Source organism: Trematomus bernacchii, unplaced genomic scaffold (genome assembly GCF_902827165.1).
Source record: "Trematomus bernacchii unplaced genomic scaffold, fTreBer1.1, whole genome shotgun sequence".
NCBI lineage: Eukaryota > Metazoa > Chordata > Actinopteri > Perciformes > Nototheniidae > Trematomus > Trematomus bernacchii.
Window position 1 is genome coordinate 10,415,165 of NW_022987689.1, and position 17,942 is coordinate 10,433,106.

General features: G+C 38.5%; 1 protein-coding gene across 6 annotated transcripts in view; it reads right to left on the reverse strand.

Annotated features, from left to right (window-relative positions):
• Window positions 1–17,942, reverse strand: part of col15a1b (collagen, type XV, alpha 1b) — a 54,358-nt gene that overhangs the window by 35,506 nt on the left and 910 nt on the right. The window contains exon 1 of one of the 6 annotated variants that reach the window (XM_034138176.1): window positions 1,136–1,340. The exons of the other annotated variants lie outside the window; for them this stretch is intronic. Coding sequence (XP_033994067.1) covers window positions 1,136–1,340 — 205 coding nt within the window. Of the gene's footprint in view, window positions 1–1,135; window positions 1,341–17,942 lie in introns of those variants that run through there. 6 annotated transcript variants of the gene reach the window in all.

Genomic DNA, 17,942 nt, shown 5'->3' on the forward strand with positions numbered 1-17,942 from the left:
GAAGGTAAAACAATCTTAACAGGTTAATATAATACTTTTTTACTACAGTTTATGTACTATGTTTCGTAGTGACCATTTTTGGTAGAGGAAGAACATTCCAATACAGTCTGAAAATACGATATAAAAATGTACGGTTCTTTTACATATGTAATTTAGATATGGTACAAAATATATATGGACAAAGTTTTTGGAAAAAAACATACAACATTTCAAGACATTTCCAACCTGACTTTGGTCCAATTCGGTAGAATGGCCCATATACCAATGAGTAACGAACATGACAGCCATTGGTCCAATCCCATTCTCATGACATCATGTGGTATGGATTTAAAATAATAGACTTTGTAATAATTAAGATTGTATTGTAAATATATTTTTATACAAATGTTTTAATGTGCAAACACTCAGCCGCACAATTATTTAAGCAAACTATTAATAAAAGACAAGTTAAGTGGTCAGTCAGGCGTCAAACAATCATTAAGTTAATTGCATACAATTCTTCAGTCACCAAATCAAACACTTTGCCAGTCATCTGATCTCTCCTTCATTTTGCGTCACATTTTTCAACTCTAACTCCCTCCTCAAGAACCTAATCCTCATCACGTTGGCCGCCATGGACGCTTGATCACCTTGAGGAGACTTATAAAGCCAATATTAACAAACCCCCTAGCGTTTCCATGTATAACCTTTTAAACCCTCCTTGACCCTGATGTGGCACAGACAAAAGCTCCCTGCCCCACTCTTTCTCTAGATTTGAAAGATTCCAACAGTTTTAATGCCAAGCACATCAGGACCGTCCACACGGTGGCGTGCGTTGAAGCTTCAACGCTTCTGCCCATTCACTTTGAATGGGCAGAAAGGTCTAATCCAGTAACTGTTCAACCTGGTAGCCGTTGAACAAGACATTTCTCCAACACACATTTTTTTTTCCTGACCACTTTTTATTGAACTATGTATTCTTATTGTTTAAATCAGACATTAACTAAATTGCTGGTGACTCAAAGGCATACGTCACCTTACATAAAAGTTGACAGTTCTAATACCAAATATGAAGCCACTCTTAGCTAGAAATCTGCCAATGGGAACTCTTGGGAAAATAAACTATTGCACTCTTAAACTCATCAGTGAAACTCACCACTTTTCCAGTGTTTCAGGGGTTTGCATTGGGCCCTAGCTTTGCTGCCAGCACCTGCATTCTCCTTTGGAGGTAAAGTCCCAGGTACTGCAGTGCTTTGACCAAAGATTTCCACTCCAGGGGTGGGTGTGGGGGGCAGTACAGACCTCTCTGTCAGAGTGCTTATCTCCGGGGCTTTCTCTGTCACCCCGTCCTCCTTTAACATCCATTCTGTTATCCCTGGGGTGTCAGAAGAACCCAGGGAGGTGATGGATGGAGAAGTGATGTAGGAAGGAATGGGAGAAGTCATAGAGATTGTGGTGGTTTTAGGTTTTGCCCAGATGAAACTCCACCATTGGGCTTGAGCGGGAGAGAATGAGAGGAAGAACAGAGCAAAAGAGAGGCGAAGGGCTCCCATCCTCTCACTTTGTCTCACATGAATAATAAGCCGGTCCTGTTAACTGCATCTATAAACTGCAACCCACGTGCCAACAGGGATGAAAGCAATACAGTGCTATGTCTCCAGCTATAGAGGATGCACTTGCAAAGACCTGCAGAGTGTGTTTAAGTAACTCTGAGTAATCCACAAGGTCCAGTGCTGCAAGAAATATTCAAGGAACGGCCTTTCAGCTCCTTTCTTTTCTCCTCTCGTTATGTCCTTCTTTTCTCACTCCGTCTGTGTCTCTTGGTCGTTTGTGACTCCCTGACATCTCTGTCTTTTTCCCCTCTCCCTCCCCTCTTCTCTCCCTCTTTGTAATTACCGACTCCCCCTCCTCTGGCACACACAACACAGCAGACTTCATTTTCGCTCCTTTTTTACTCAGACAGGCAGATTAGAGAGTTAGTTAGTCCATCCTCCTCCTCCTCTTCCTCCTACTTTCCCATCTGTGTGTGTGTGTGTTCTCTGGGTCATACTTGGGGTCTTTTTCAGCCTATCCCTCACACCACATGTACAGTACAGCATGTCAAGTCTAATAAACATATGCACACAAACTTGGGATGAGGTACTTGGGACTGAGGATGTGGTGAGATAACAAAAGGCCATATCAAAACTGAAATGAGTCTAAAATACACTGCAGGAGCATTATCAGGGAGATGTCTTTATAAGGACATTAGGGCAAAGCATTCCTTCCTAGCTAGATGTAACATTTTATAAATAAATACAAAACATTAAAAAAACTAAGAAAAACTTGTCATAGCCAAATAGCTGTGTAGTAAAGTGGGGTTTGGAGCTTTGCAATGCATTATGCTTACTATATCCTTTAATCAATTAAAAACTCTGTCTTTTACACATTAGAACATTTTTCTTACCTATTGACATTTCATTTATGTATCATGCATGTTTGTGCATTTATATTTCTTACTGTTTCCAAGACAAATAATTAAGCTTCCCTTTATTATTCTGGGATTTACAATGCAACTTGATTCACTTTCACGTATTCAGTCTATTTTTAATGGGAATATATAGACCAATATCAGAGAAATCCCTAGAGTCAATTTCCTTCCTTCCACCTAGTCATATTTCAGAGAAAATGCTACTTTTCTATATATTTTCTATATTTATATTTTGAGACTATTCTTAAGTTGCTTATAAATAGAGATTTGTTTTGTTTTATTGAAGGCTGAGAACCCTAACCCTCCCCCTTTAAATGGCAGAGCAATAACAAAAAAGCCTTGATAACATAACATACAAAAGTCACATGACTAAAATTAAAAAATAAACACAAAAGGTTGAATGGAAGCATTTATAAGTGTGGACTTTCTCTCTGTTGCAGCTCACTGATCAAGGAGAGAGGCAGAGAGGCCCCGTATTGGTGATGACAAAGAGATGCCTGTTCTGTCGTATTGTGCTTCTCTACATGTTTGGTGAGGACCAGGACGAGGGATGGAGTGCTTCTGAGGATCATTGGGTGGAGGTGTTTGTTTAGGCTGAAGAGGGGTGGGGTAACCCTATATGTGATGGACTATATTGTAATACCTCACTTTTGAGGAGGAATCAAATTGCAACCTGTACTAAATACAGGAAACAACTGAAATATGCAAGGGTTTATGGGTGCCGGATACAGATGAAGATGGTGACATCAGCATAACATACAGGCAATGTATAACATAAGAGAAGGAAGGGGAGACTGGCATTTCTAGCATTTGGCGTTCCAATAATTTGTATTCATATTTTCAATTTGCATTAAAAAAAATACCTTCATGTTTATGATGGAAACACCACTGATGAGATTCATAACAATTTGGTATCCATCGATATCAGAGATGCTTTTACTCATTGCATATGGCACATTTAGGCTCTTTAGGGTTGGACACATTGATTAACGCACTTTTATATACTATATATTTGTTGCACTCCCACTTTTTATTCTTACCCATGTGACATCATCCTTGTTCTCTCTCCTAACTGCCTTACCTGGGGGTGGTGGGTTGTAGGTGTTGATACATTTGATCAGACCCTGGGAGCCATGCCGGTCAGAGCACACTGACATAAAGACTGTTGTGGGAGGGAAAGGGTCGGTCTCTAACGGAGCAGATGATAGGTTTAAGATTTAAAGAGAGGGTGAGGGAGGAGACCCCCCAGAGGCAGATGCTTGATTAGTCATGGATTAGCCAGGGATAAGGTGGTGTGGAATGGGAAGGGGTGAGGATGGGTTAGAGGGGGTCAGGAAGAAAGGGGGGACCAAGTTCTGGGGTTATGGTTAGGGTTAGTCTAACCCTATTAAGCTGAGGTGTTCCGACTATAATGGTTGGCAATTATACAGGTTTTATCAAGGGGGAAATACGTTTTTAAAACCGTATCAACGGTTTACCCACTTGGGGGCAGCAATACAAACTGTAATAATGACATTTACATACCATAACTATGAACTGTAAGAAATGATTTGTTCAACATGTGATATGAAGACTTGAGTTTGGCACCAGCCGTCGCCATATAGGTTTTTCGAACCAAGAGGGTGGAGCAAAGTACATCTGAACTTTGAACAAGAGATTTCCAAACGACCAATCATTTTAGCCGGCCCGGCTAAAGTAACTGGATGGCCTACCTGCCTGTCAGCCTTCCATCTGTGCACAAACTTATCTCGTGCCCTCATTGGTCATGTGCGTTCGTGTGTGTTGGAGGAGGGGCTCTGTAAGGAAGTGGCAGATTTGTTCCGGCTGTGTATTTTCAAATTCTGGCGCACTCGAGCTGGTTTCTCCAAAATGACCTGCCCCACCTTTAATGATTTGAGTCTAAATGGGTCCATCATATTTAAAATGATGTACAGTTTAAAGAAGACTTGAAAATAGCAATTGAAACCACAAACAAATTAGGAAAAAGTTTTCTGTGGTTAGACTTCTCGACAATCTGACATCTTTCTGCAACCAGTGGAGTATCCCCATGCTGAAATAATATACGTGTAGTGCACTTCTACATTGCATTCACTTTTCAGACCTGGATAAAATATGAATTAAAGCAGTATCATGTGTTTTTTTTGGGCCACTAGGGGGCAGCAGTTCACACTGGTTATAAAGTACAACATACTACAACCTTATAAAGTAGTTTTGGCAATATTGTTAGTACACAGCTGGCTTTTAAAACATCCAGAAGACATGGAGCAACATTAGCATTCATTGGGAGATGGCAGATTGATGAATGTCATCCTTTTAGTTTTGTTTTGGTCCCCAGCAACTTTTGCTGTTGAAGTCCTAGAGGCTTTTTGAGAGTAATAAGAGTAAACGGTAAAGTTAGTGAAACAATATGCTAAAAGACCCTAAAGACACCTGTTGGCAAACAGCAGGTGATCATTTAATGTGGGTTCTTCACTACAAAGAACCCCTGTCACATTACACATAGTCATTTGATCCATTGGTAAAAATAAATCTTGAATAGTGGAGCTTTAACCAGCTTCCTCAAGTAAATAATATGTAAATACAAGTGACGTAGGATGGTGAACATGGCCTCTCTTTGGCATTATGGTGTTAACAAATGACAAAAAGAAAGTGTAAACTTTCATGTGCAATAGCTGCTGCCCCATTCTTATGTGTGTTATCCTTTCTCTAAACATGGTGACCCTGTTAAGGGCCTCTGGATTCCTGGAAGAGTCACCCTTATCACCCTTCACCCCTCTCTCTCTCTCAGTTCCCGCTCTATCTAGCAACCTCCCCAACAATAAACTCTAATTGGTTTACTGTCAAAGTCAATCGCATGGAGATTATATGAATTTATTCACATAGATAAACATTAAGGTGTCTTTAGGAGACAGAGAAGAAACCACATGGACAAGAACACTTAAAATGCTGGAAACTTTGTGATATGTCACATTATTATCAGAAACATGTCCAATAGTCAGGCTTAATGGTCAATCTTAGCTCTTAAAATGGATGGAGTTATTACATTTTAGGTATTTATACACATAAATATAATTACATATCAGCTTACTCTTTTCAGGAACTTTAAAATCAACACAACAGAGCAGAAACAATAAAGGGGACTTAAAAAAGGGAACCTCTAACATACTGTAGCCTTGCTCATAAATACTGGCACTCTGGCAGCACCTAGTGGTCATACACAGTAATAAATGCAGACCTGAGTAAAGAAAATGTAAATGTTACCTTAATAAAAAGTTAAAAGTAAAAGTAGGTTAAAAACATGATCTTCCCATCACATCTGTTTCTAGGTCCATGTTTAGAAAAGTTGCCACACTAACATGTTTTACATTTTAAACGTTTTTGTTTAATACAATTTGGTTGAATATGCAGCATATTTATTAACTTTAAACTAAGAGCGCCTAACAACCATGTTTCTAGAGAGCTTAAAAGTCGAAGTATATAGATAAAATAGAAGTATAAATGAAAAGTTGATCCAAATAAATGAAAATACAAAAAGAACGTGAGATCAAACCTGAAAATAGAAGTTTCCATGACCTCATGATTTTCCAAAATTTACCAAGATTGGGTTTGGTTATGACCAAGGCAGAACAATTAGTCGAAAAATTATAATAAAACGATATAGTATTTTTAAAACACTTTTAGGGAGAGGACATTGTTGTCATTTAAGAATACTGTGTGTTTCTTTATTGACACTGCACAAAAATAAATAAACTGCATACATTTATAATTACCTATTCAAACTCATAAAAGGGCTGTAGAGGCACATCAGATAGAAAAAGCTGGTAACTAATACCTGAAGATATTTAACTTAAAATATTATTGCAACAATCTGGATAGCTGTCCAATTAAACGAGGCTCACGATGGTCGAAGCTGACACACAAGGATGATTTCATTCCTGTTTTTGTGTGTTCACAAGTCCTACGTGTGAGTTTGAGTGTACAATCTCTGCCAATTAGAGCGAAAGAGGTTCTGGCTCACTGCTCTAGTGTTTTTGTGCCAGAACAACACAATAACTCATTTATGGAGCACTACAGATGGTATCGAATGTTTAACTCTTCATGACTAATTAAGCTCATACATCTTTGCATGACTACTCAAAGGGACTTTGTTTTGTTTTTGTTTTGTCTATGTGTGTGACTGTGTTGTTTATTCAACTGTACCCAAGTAGGTCTTGATTGAAACATCCTCTAAGCCAACCCTAAATCGAAATAAATGTGGGTGGGCGGGCTCAACAGGTCAACAGAGAGGACCTGTTTTCAGGTAATGGTATACCACACATGCACATTTTCAGACAGTCACGCACATGCTCACTGTAGCCACTAGGCAAGCAGTCAATGAAGCTAGTGTTGCACCTCCCCCTACCTCCTTTCCTCTCCCCCATCTTCCGCTCCACCTACGATGTGTTTTCATTTCATATTTCCAGGCCATGTTCAGCCAGGAAATGTTGGACTACATTTATAAGCTCTGATTGTAAAGGCCTGCCAAGAAAGTCACTAAATCAAACACTATCATCATTTTGAGTGGTGAGTCATTATTATTATTATGAAGTCAAATGTAGGTAATTTATTCAGTGATATGCATTACACAATTAATAAAGCTAGAACATCAGCAAAACCAGAATAAAGTTGTTAAATGTTTTTGGAAGTGGTTGCTCTTTATTTAAACAAACTGCTTCAGGAACTTTAAAGAAAATGCTTCAGGAATGTACTGCAATGTGTTAAAGATCTGTAACTAATGCTGAAAAGGAAATCAAGAATGATACTGACAGGAATAAATAATAGGCTTGAGAAAAAAAAAATAAAAAATGTATTTATATATAAAAAGATACACATTTCTAAATATTTCCAGAAACAGAAGGTAGAAGGGAGATATCTGCGAGCATGAATACAGTGGAAAGTGTGCCGACCCAGATTTAGTGAAAATAAAGTGTTCTACATCCTTTTACCTTAATAAATAATTTTTGAGGTAAGGACATAAATTATGCGAGAAATAACTGTAAATCAATATCATATATTTTAATTATAACTTATCTAAGTTGTCTTAGGAAATGAAATCACAAAAAAATGTGGTTTTTGTCACATTAAAGTTAGTACAAATGATTTACCGAATGGTGATCTTGGCTTGTAATTTACAGCTACATCACTGAGAGGCAGTGTAAGCTGTTGGTTTGAAAACATTAAGGTTCAGTGATGATTGCATAAGTGGGACAGGACCAGCCCGTCTCATCCAATCCCCTTTTGTGTCCAGGACTGCAGGTGGCAGACATAAAAATGCCTGGAATGTCAGAGATGATTTGAGATACACACACACACACACACACACACACACACACACACACACACACACACACACACACACACACACACACACACACACACACACACACACACACACACACACACACACACACACACACACACACACACACACACACAATCACACACACAATCACACACACAATCACACACTCTTTGAACCTCTAACTCAACCTCCAACCATTCAGTGAAGACAAAGGGACTACCTGCAGGCAAAGGGGCGAGGCGGCCTGGGAGTGAGTTACAGTCGATCAGTCTCCATCAGTGTTCTGCTTAGAAACAGTGGGGGTGGTAGCAGGAATAGGAGCAATAATTATCATCATCATTATCATCCCTGTCATTTTTATGCTTACTATACATAGAAATAGCCCTGGAACATAGTCCTTTATTATGCCTAAAGTGAATTATACACATATTATAATAATATGAGTATAATCCAGTGCCTATTTCAGTTTCTTTCATTTTGTACGCTTTTATACAGTTGTGGTCTCTCTATCTCCCAACACTCAAAAGAGACAAAGCCCAAACTAAACAAAGTAAAAGATTAACTGAAAGCAATTATAAATACATATTATGATGGTATTTGTGTGAATTCCTTCGGCCATGATAATCCCATAGTTATAGCTCACATTGTGACAACCCTAGTGACAAATTATTCCTAAGCATGGGAAAAGAGGGGGAGGGTGGGCAGAGGAAGGGAGGAACTGAAGAAAAAAAAACGAACCAGAAAGCGGCTTCTTTAGGAAAAGAAAAGAAGAAAAAAAGATAAGACGAGAAGAAAAGAAGGGAATTAGGAGTCAAAGAGGTTATCGCAAGGAGAGGTTGACCCCAGGGTAAGATTAACCTGAACTGACCTGCCAACACACACACACACACACACACACACACACACACACACACACACACACACACACACACACACACACACACACACACACACACACACACACACACACACACACACACACACACACACACACACACAAAATAAAGACACGAATGCTGTGCACTTAAACTTTGATATCCTATAGCTACCTCAACTCTTTCTAACCAGGATCTTGTGTTATGGATAAAAATGTGTGTGCACCGATCTTATCCCAACTTTTGTAAATGTGTTTGTGTGTGTCCCCCTGTCAGTCAGAGATCCCATTTCAACCCATTGAAGCATAAGTAGAATTTAGATTGCATCGTGCTGAATGACAAATCATGTTGTACTGTGTGCTGGCTAGATCCTATCAAATAATCAAATAGAAAACCAGGCTTGGTCTTACTGATGGCAGACAACTATTATTAGGATAGTTTAGGATAATGACCAGGGCAGACATCCATCCAATTGCATTAGAGAAGTCATGGGGCCAACATCACACAGTCTCACATAGAAACACTGCGGAATAGACAAGTCACTTAAGTGGTCTAAAGTAAATTCACTTATTTACTCTCATTACGTGTTAACAGATTGTCTAAATCTTACTTATTGGACAAATTGTGCTCAACACAAGCATGTGCAGAATAAAAGGCAGAGCCCATACCAAATAGGCTACTATGTTTCCTTTGTGGTGCATGGAATAAAATCCCCTTAACATCCATTTCAAAAAAGGAAGTATAATTTCAGCACTCACTTTTATCAGCTAAGCATTATACTAGCTGTATGTGGCTGACAATTACAACAGCATTATGAATCTAACTGTATTGCATGATGGAAGAGGAGTCATACTTATCAAGTCAGCAGTAAGCCAGTGATCTCAGTTAGCCTATAAAGCAAGGTTTGCTAACATTAGCTACCATAACTTACTTGTCATAGACTACCAAGAAAGGCCTTAGCCTTTGATGTAATGCATAGAGCAAAGGTGTTAGGGAACATAACTTTTCATTTTTTAAAGGAAGATTTTGTTACCACCTTCAAAAGTTACATTTGTTGAGACTTTAGAGCAATGTTAAGCTCACAAAACATCATGTCATATGTTGTTATGATTAGCATGTTAGCAAACATTTGCCTTATACATCCAGGATGCAGAAATGTCAGTCCAATATTCACTTGCCTGTTGACTCTGTTTTGGTCTCCATCAACTCCTGGGGAGAAATATCTGCCAAATATCTAGCTAAATGCTAAGTGTGCGACAGACAACAGACAAAGTTAGCTCAATGCTAACTGCTGAGCAGGCCACATACAGCATACACGTTATTTATGTGTTTAAGCTGTAAAGAGCATCCTGCAGCTAGACCGACTAGAAAACTGGGTGGGACTTTCGGCAACAGTTCTAAATTGGTTTGAGTCCTACTTAAAGGACAGAAAAAACTTTATTTCTATAGGTAAATACACATCTGAGTTGACAAATATGACATGTGGGGTACCTCAAGGCTCCATCTTGGGGCCTCTTCTCTTTAACATCTACATGCTACCACTGGCTCAGATAATGAAAAACAACAAAATAAGTTACCATAGCTATGCGGATGACACACAAATTTACGTAACAATTTCACCAGGAGATTATGCTCCAATTCAAACACTGAGTAAGTGCATTGAACAAATCAATGACTGGATGTGTCAGAACTTTCTCCAATTAAACAAAGATAAAACTGAGGTAATGGTTTTTGGAGCCAAGGCAGAACGTATAAAAGTTAGCGCTGAGCTTCAGTCTGCAATGTTCAACACAACAGATAAAGCCAGAAATCTAGGTGTAGTCATGGACTCTGACCTGAGTTTCAACAGTCACATTAAAACAGTTACTAAATCAGCCTACTATCACCTAAAGAACATATTTAGGATTAAAGGACTAATGTCACAGCAGGATTTGGAAAAACTTGTCCATGCTTTTATCTTCAGTAGACTCGACTACTGCAATGGTGTCTTTACAGGCCTCACTAAAAAATCTATTAGAAAGCTGCAGCTAATTCAGAACGCCGCTGCTCGAGTCCTCACTAACACTAAGAAAGTGGATCACATCACTCCTGTTCTGAAGTCTTTACACTGGCTTCCTGTGTGTCAAAGAATAGATTTCAAAATATTGTTGCTGGTTTATAAAGCTTTGAATGGTTTAGGCCCAAAATACATGTCTGACCTACTGCTAAATTATGAACCATCCAGAACTCTCAGGTCTTTAGGGACTGGTCAGCTTTCTGTCCCCAGAGTCAGAACTAAACATGGTAAAGCAGCATTCAGTTATTATGCTCCGAATATCTGGAACAAACTCCCAGAAACCTGCAGGTCCGCTGCAACTCTTACTACTTTTAAATCCAGGCTGAAGACTTTTCTTTTTGCCGCTGCTTTTAATTGAACTATTCACATCTTAAACTGCACTGTAACTTTTAACTTTTATCCATGTATTTTTTCTTTTAATGTTTATTTTATTATCTTTCCTTTTTAATGACTGATTTTAAATGCCATTTTTAAAATGTCTTCCATTTTTGTAAAGCACTTTGAATTACCTTGTGTTGAAAGGTGCTATATAAATAAACTTGCCTTGCCTTGCCTTGCCTTGCCTTGCCTTGCAGCTGGAAAACCAAACGAGAACATTGAGAGTCAAATTGTGGGCCATGAAACCAAAATAATAGGCTAAGACACTGCAACCTTTTTTATGAAAGTTTGTTAATGCAGCATCACTTTTCACATAAGTCAGTGAATCCATTCTTAATGTGAAAACATAGTTTTGTGCAGCATAAAGTCAATTCTAAATATCATAAAATACAACTGTTTGGTTTGGCAATGTTTTGGTAAGCAATGCAAATAGCATATTTTTAATTCTGTCATAAAAAGACAGGTTAAGTTATGGAGGCATGTGATTGCAGCACGACTTGCAACATGGGAGCTGATTAGTTTAATGGCTTACAAGCTGCCTGCCGTTCCACAGGTAATTAACACAATAACCAAGACTCAAATCTGGATGAACTTCTGACTTTGGACACACACACTCACACACATTACAAATACACAGAAGTTCTCTCAATGCCACACTGTATGATAAAGAATGCACTGTTTGGAGTTGCTATGAGGTCAGCGGCGGACATCTGCAGAGGGGCCGTTTCCATTACATCCAGTGGCCTGGCTTTCACCCTTACCCCCCACACACCAGCCTTCTCCCTAGTTTGCAGCTCATCAATGTATTTGTTTTCTTCCAAAAGCTACTGCCAGCTGAGATGCAGCTTGAGACCATAGACTGCTTGAGACAGAAGGACAGTGCCATGAGCAAGACAGGTAGGTATTACATTGGCGGCAACATCTGGTGTGATTTGGTGTACAGACCCCAATCACTTTGCTCCAAACCTCTGATAAACATTTGCTTTTGTGTTTTTGCCTGCTTTTGCTTTTGTGGTAATACAATTTGATACAAAATATTTGTTGTATCATGATAAAGTGCATTTACACTTGCTATGATTATTATGATATTAACATCATATTAAGAATAATGTTATTATTCTCAGACAAGGAAACAGATTCCTAGAACTTAAGTTCATAAAAACTAGTAAATATGTCAGAAAAAAGTGGCACTTACAACTAAAGAAACATTTTCCAGAAAAGTTTCTGTACAATTCATTGCATACAGTGTCTTCAAACAATCTTAATTTAATAATTTGTACATGTATTATGAAACAATCTTGTAATCATTATTTTAACTACTGGGAGCAGAAAATTCAGATAAGCTGTTAAGTATCAAACGAACCAAGCCAGTCGAGCCATTTCTTCAAAGATACGGTATCATAGATACAAGCTGGTCTGGACTGTTTACATCCGTTTATGACCTGATTATGCATGTATGGGGCACAGTTCATTGAATGTAAGACTCTCAGTGTGTGTTTGTGTGTGTGTTGGCGGGTGTTTGCTCAGCTGCGAGTGTTGTTCTCAGAGTAAACAACCTCTTAGAGCTTCTCGCATCGACTCATCTCCTCCTCCAATACGAATGCTAATGAAACACATGGGAGGCACAGTAATGGGGGAATTCTTTGACAAATGTGATGAGAAATGGCTGGAATGAAAGACAACCTTTAGAGAAATGTGATAGGAAAATATTATCTCATCTGCCCTCTACAGCCCCCCCTTGCAGAGTACCATCTATTGACGTCCACCCACTGAAATCGCAGCACAAAGTTCACTATTGTTTGGAGCTGCGGAAGTAAAATACATTTTTGTATTCTTGTCTCTGTAAAGACTTTCTATAGACAAGTGCAGGTGAATGCACATGTGATGTCAGCACTAGACAAAGATGAAGTATTGTTAGAGTGCAAAAAACTTCCCATCATCCCCTCTTGAAATACCCAGTGTATTCTGGATAAGGCACGGGATCAAGTCATTTATTTACATGGGTTTCAGGCTGATTTCTCAAAATCTTATATAACTGGTCCGAAATTGGATTTCCCCTCAAACCCCTAGAAGGACCTGGGACATTTATCTAGTGGTAATTTGTTTAGTTCCCTGAGCACATTCTGTCCTCCTTTAGTCATAGGAGTAAAAATATTTCAGAACTGTCCTGCCCCGCTAGGAGTCCCTAAGGAATCATAGATGATGTTGAATGCACAAAGGAATATGTTTTATATAAAAAAAACATGTTTCATCAAAGGCAGGGTAGTGAAAGGAGACTACGTCCACAGAAAGAAGTGCAATTTCAGAAGTACCTTTTTAGCAATTAGCGTATTTTTAAGGTCGTAAAAAGTAATATATTTGTAATCCTTTGTAAAAAGCTCCAGTCAGTTAAAGTGATACATAAGAAAAGGAATGAGATATTATAGTATTGTCAATGTTTGACCAACATCTTTTTCACAGGTATGTTCAGCAACAATAGAAGCACATCCACACAGCCTCAGGGAAAGAAGTGAAGAAGAAGGATTTATGCTGTCGTGTCTAATACAAGGGCAAATAAGAAATCTTTCCAATCTAAAACACCAGGTTCGTGCAGGATTTCAGTTTCCAATTGATTCTTCAATTACATTACACAGGAATTGGGAATTCGCATGGAATGTTGTCATACTCTTCCTGAAGTCTACTTAAAGAGGACAGAGCAGAGGAAACAATGATCATGTTAGTAATTTAGTGTTGTGACTGACAGATTTGTCCTTCAGGAAGAGTGTGTTGATGTGTGTGTTTAAGTATAGTGCTCTCCATCTGCAAACAGCTAAATGGCCATCATTTTAGTAGCCACAGACCCAAATATGCAAAAGCATACCTGAGCATAAACAGGCACACAGAAGAACGTTGTACTTCCTACTTATCTCTCAAACAAGGTATTGAAAGTTAACTCAAAATAAGAAGGTGAACATGCCATTTTACATTGTGTGAGTGACCAGCATGACAACTTTCTAAAAGACAGAGCAGTCTTTGTGGGAGTCACACATTCATTTTTTATTCAGGACATGGCTCTGGTTGTGACTTTATTTTAAGTCAAACCAAAACAATCTAACTAAACAAAGCAAGACAGGTATAACATCTGCCCTACATAAAATGAACCTGAGTGCAGGTCAGGTTTATTTTTGTCAGTCAGCAAACTACTTACCGTCTGATAGCATCTCTGTTATTTTAAAACAGGTAAAGGAAGCAAAGCAGAAAATACGTTGTAAAAATAGTACTGGTAATGTGTACCATGATATTTGTTTCTTTGAAATAAAAAAAAACTTTAAACTTTAAACTAAATCTGAAAAAATTGGTTAATTCAAGGCTTAATTTCAATTATAGTTAAAAACAACAATTACTAAATGCTGCTTTTGTTTGTCTTATCCAAAAGTGGGCTGAATCCTTTTGGTTTTGGCATAAAACAAGTCATTTGAGGACATTTGTTTTGGCTCTGGGGTTTACATTTTTACAAAAGAAAAAGATGAATTGATAAACTATTCGGCAAATGAATTGGTGATGAAAATTCTCACTTAATTGAACTATATATATCTACTCCAAAAAGATACTAAGTTTTACTAAGTAGAAATGTTTTTGCTTATTCACACCTAGAGCAGGCAATACGTTTTAGATTGTATCACTCTTAGTTAAAAGCCTTCATTGTATGTTTCTATCACAGAAGCATAGATAGCGCGGAACAATGATAACGATTCATGCTCAACAGTCACTATGGAAACGGTGTACCCAAACAACAGCAACAGTCTCCTTTCTAAAAAGCATTACTGTAAGAGCTGTAAATCAGAATTGTTATCTTAAAAATCATCACGTCAATCAAAAAAAATGCTTCATTTATTAGTTAAACATCCTCTGCAAAAACACAACATATTTTTCTGGCTTTATTTGAAATCAAAGCACTTTTTTCCTCTATGCTGTAATGGGAACCAACGTCAAGAACTACATCATCTCAGTGTGCATCACATCATGGAAAACACAAGACCATGTTCAACGGAAAGTCATAAGACCCTAAAAGAAACAGCCATTCTTATTTTCAAGTTTCCAGTGACTGTTATTTCCCCATCCCATAGATCCGACCATTACACACATACGGCAATGACACCTTTTACAGTTGGCCCATTGTGCCCAACTGTGTTAAAATCAAAGTTAATCTGCCTCATTGAGCACATTCCAGACAGGACGCCGCTGCAGTGAGGGTGTGCAGTTCTCTAATATACTGAGGACATTTAGGTATAGGCTCTTTCATACAGCTATGACACTCCCTGCCAGGTTTTCAGACTCATAAAACACTAAATGGAGCTTGCTGGGAGTTTTATTCCAGGAACAGCAGAGACCAAATAAGGTCAAGAGCGGAAGAAGCAAAGACTTAAAGGTGGGAGTTGGGGGGAAACATGTTTTTGACAGCAGAAAACGTACAGAAAACATACCAACAACCAAAGGAACCAAAGTATGGCTTGTAAGAGAGGATCTCAACAGTAAATGATGGGATTTGGTTTTACAGTACAGAGGGGCGGCTCGTACAAAAAGGACTCCCACTGGGTTCACCTCACAATCATTTATATTGGCTAAACATGGAACCCTTTCAGAGCAACTCAACCAATGCTAAATGGAAAGTGAAGGTTCCTGGAGGCAGGAATAAGAATGTTTTTTGGAGGACAGGGTGACATTTGGAGTCTGGAAAACAGAAAAATAAGTCCTGTGTCTATGAATGTAGATGCCTACAATGATGCTCTCTAAACCGAACACACTAAAGCAACTAAATAAAAAGAAAGATTATTGAAATGTGTGAAAACGATGCACGCTCACGTTATTGTTTAAGATTGTTTTTTGTCAAGATTGATGTCTGTGCTGAATGCCAGTTATTGTAGGTTAATAGCTGCAAAAGTGTTGAAAACACCAGCTTAACATACACTACGAAGCACCAAAAGAAGAAAAACACGCTTTTTTAAATTGACCAACCTAAGTGTGGATTCTGTCTGAGAGTCTCTTTTCAACTGGGTTCATATTAACTGTTGCTCCAGAATAGTATTCAGGCATAAGCATTGAAGGACTCTGATATATAGTCATGACATTGTGTACAATTGGGACACAGGTTTGTGGGTTTAAACATATGATATTGTTATGATCACAAGACAGTCCCTCTATCCAGCAAGCCTGTGGCATTCCGCAATGTGATGAGCTGTGTTCAGTGTATATAAAGTACTTCTTCTAAATCATGCAGACACACTGTAACCTGGATTCTTTCTGAACTTCTGTAAATGTTAAAAAAAATATATATTTCCTTCATCCATTGTCAAAAATCAACCACCCACATACTTAAACGGGCTGACATTAATCTGGCCCAGGGACAAGTGTGTTCTCAACATTGCTTTTCAAAGCTCCGTGTGAACCAGCCCACACCGACCCCTCTGATGTCCTCAAGCACACAAACAGCAAGTGCAGTGCAGATGAAACCCCTCACACCATTACCATACAAACTAAACAGTTCATTTCTCACCCTGGTGCAGCGTTTGACTCGTCTGCCACTTCCAGCTACCTCATTGTACACACACAAACACACACTTTCAGGATAAAGGGGGCAGAGGAAGCCCAGCCTATTGCCAAACAAACAAACTGTCTCTCTCCTACAGAGCTGTATAAGAAGATCCTCACAGCAGGGAGTAACTACGGAAACCACAGCAGCTGACACAGGTGTGAACATGGGAATTGAAAAGGGACTGACCGCATATTATTGGTTTGTAATGAAGAGTGGATGACTGGTGAAATTTGACTCTAGAAGTTCTCCTGAAAAACTGTTAATTTGATAACTCTTTTACATTATAATTGGTGCTTAACTGCAACCTTTTGGTCAGTTTTTTAAAAATCTTGGCCAGGTATTAAGGCCCATTCTCATGCACCCGCAAAAATGGTATGCCTCATAAGTCTATCCTTAAACCCAATCATTATTTAGTTTTTACTGCCAACAACATGTAGATGACTCCAGATCACTAGTTGGCTTCCACCTTATAGATACATAGTCATCTAAGTCCATTAAGTCAAATGGGTCTTCAGTGAAGTTCTAGGTGTAACATTTTCTTTCACATAATACGACCAAACAGGGATTTCGACATCTCTTCCCAAATATTCACCATGTCTCTGTATTTGTTTTAAAGATTAAGAAGTCAAAACAGCCTTGATTATAACTAAGACATTGGGATCAATGGGATAAAAAACAGGAGAGTTCTCAGGGTCTTTTGTTCCCCATCTAAATTGATCACCTTTGTTCTTAGCAATTATTTTTCAAGGGTAAATAGTTTTATGTTTTCTCGGGGTCAATATCTTGAAATCAGCCACGTACAATTTAAAGTCAGCTGATGTTCCTTGGAACCTACAGTATTACCTCAAGTGTGCGGGCAAGACTTGACATTTTACATTAATATGTGCATCATGACCATTCAAACCTAATTGTAAAGCTCTATCTCCCTTTGTTGTTCTGCTATTTGAACTGTAAAGATAGCTCTTACTAATATCTTACAATGAGGACCCTAAAAACATAGGTGTGACCTATAACCCCAAGAAACTACATATATACGTAATACAAGTTTGCGAAGCCCTGCTTAGTCGCAAATAAGCAGATTAGAATGGTAACAGTTTCAGATTTAACAAATGATATTCTTTGTGAATGTCGCAAGAAGGTCTCCAAGATTTCAGGTTGAGATAAACAAAAGCATGATTCTCATTTCTCCATCTACTAAAATGACCACTGAAGCGTGCAGATTTTATCCACTAGCTAAATGGCTAATCACGCTAACATTAGCTTCATAAGTT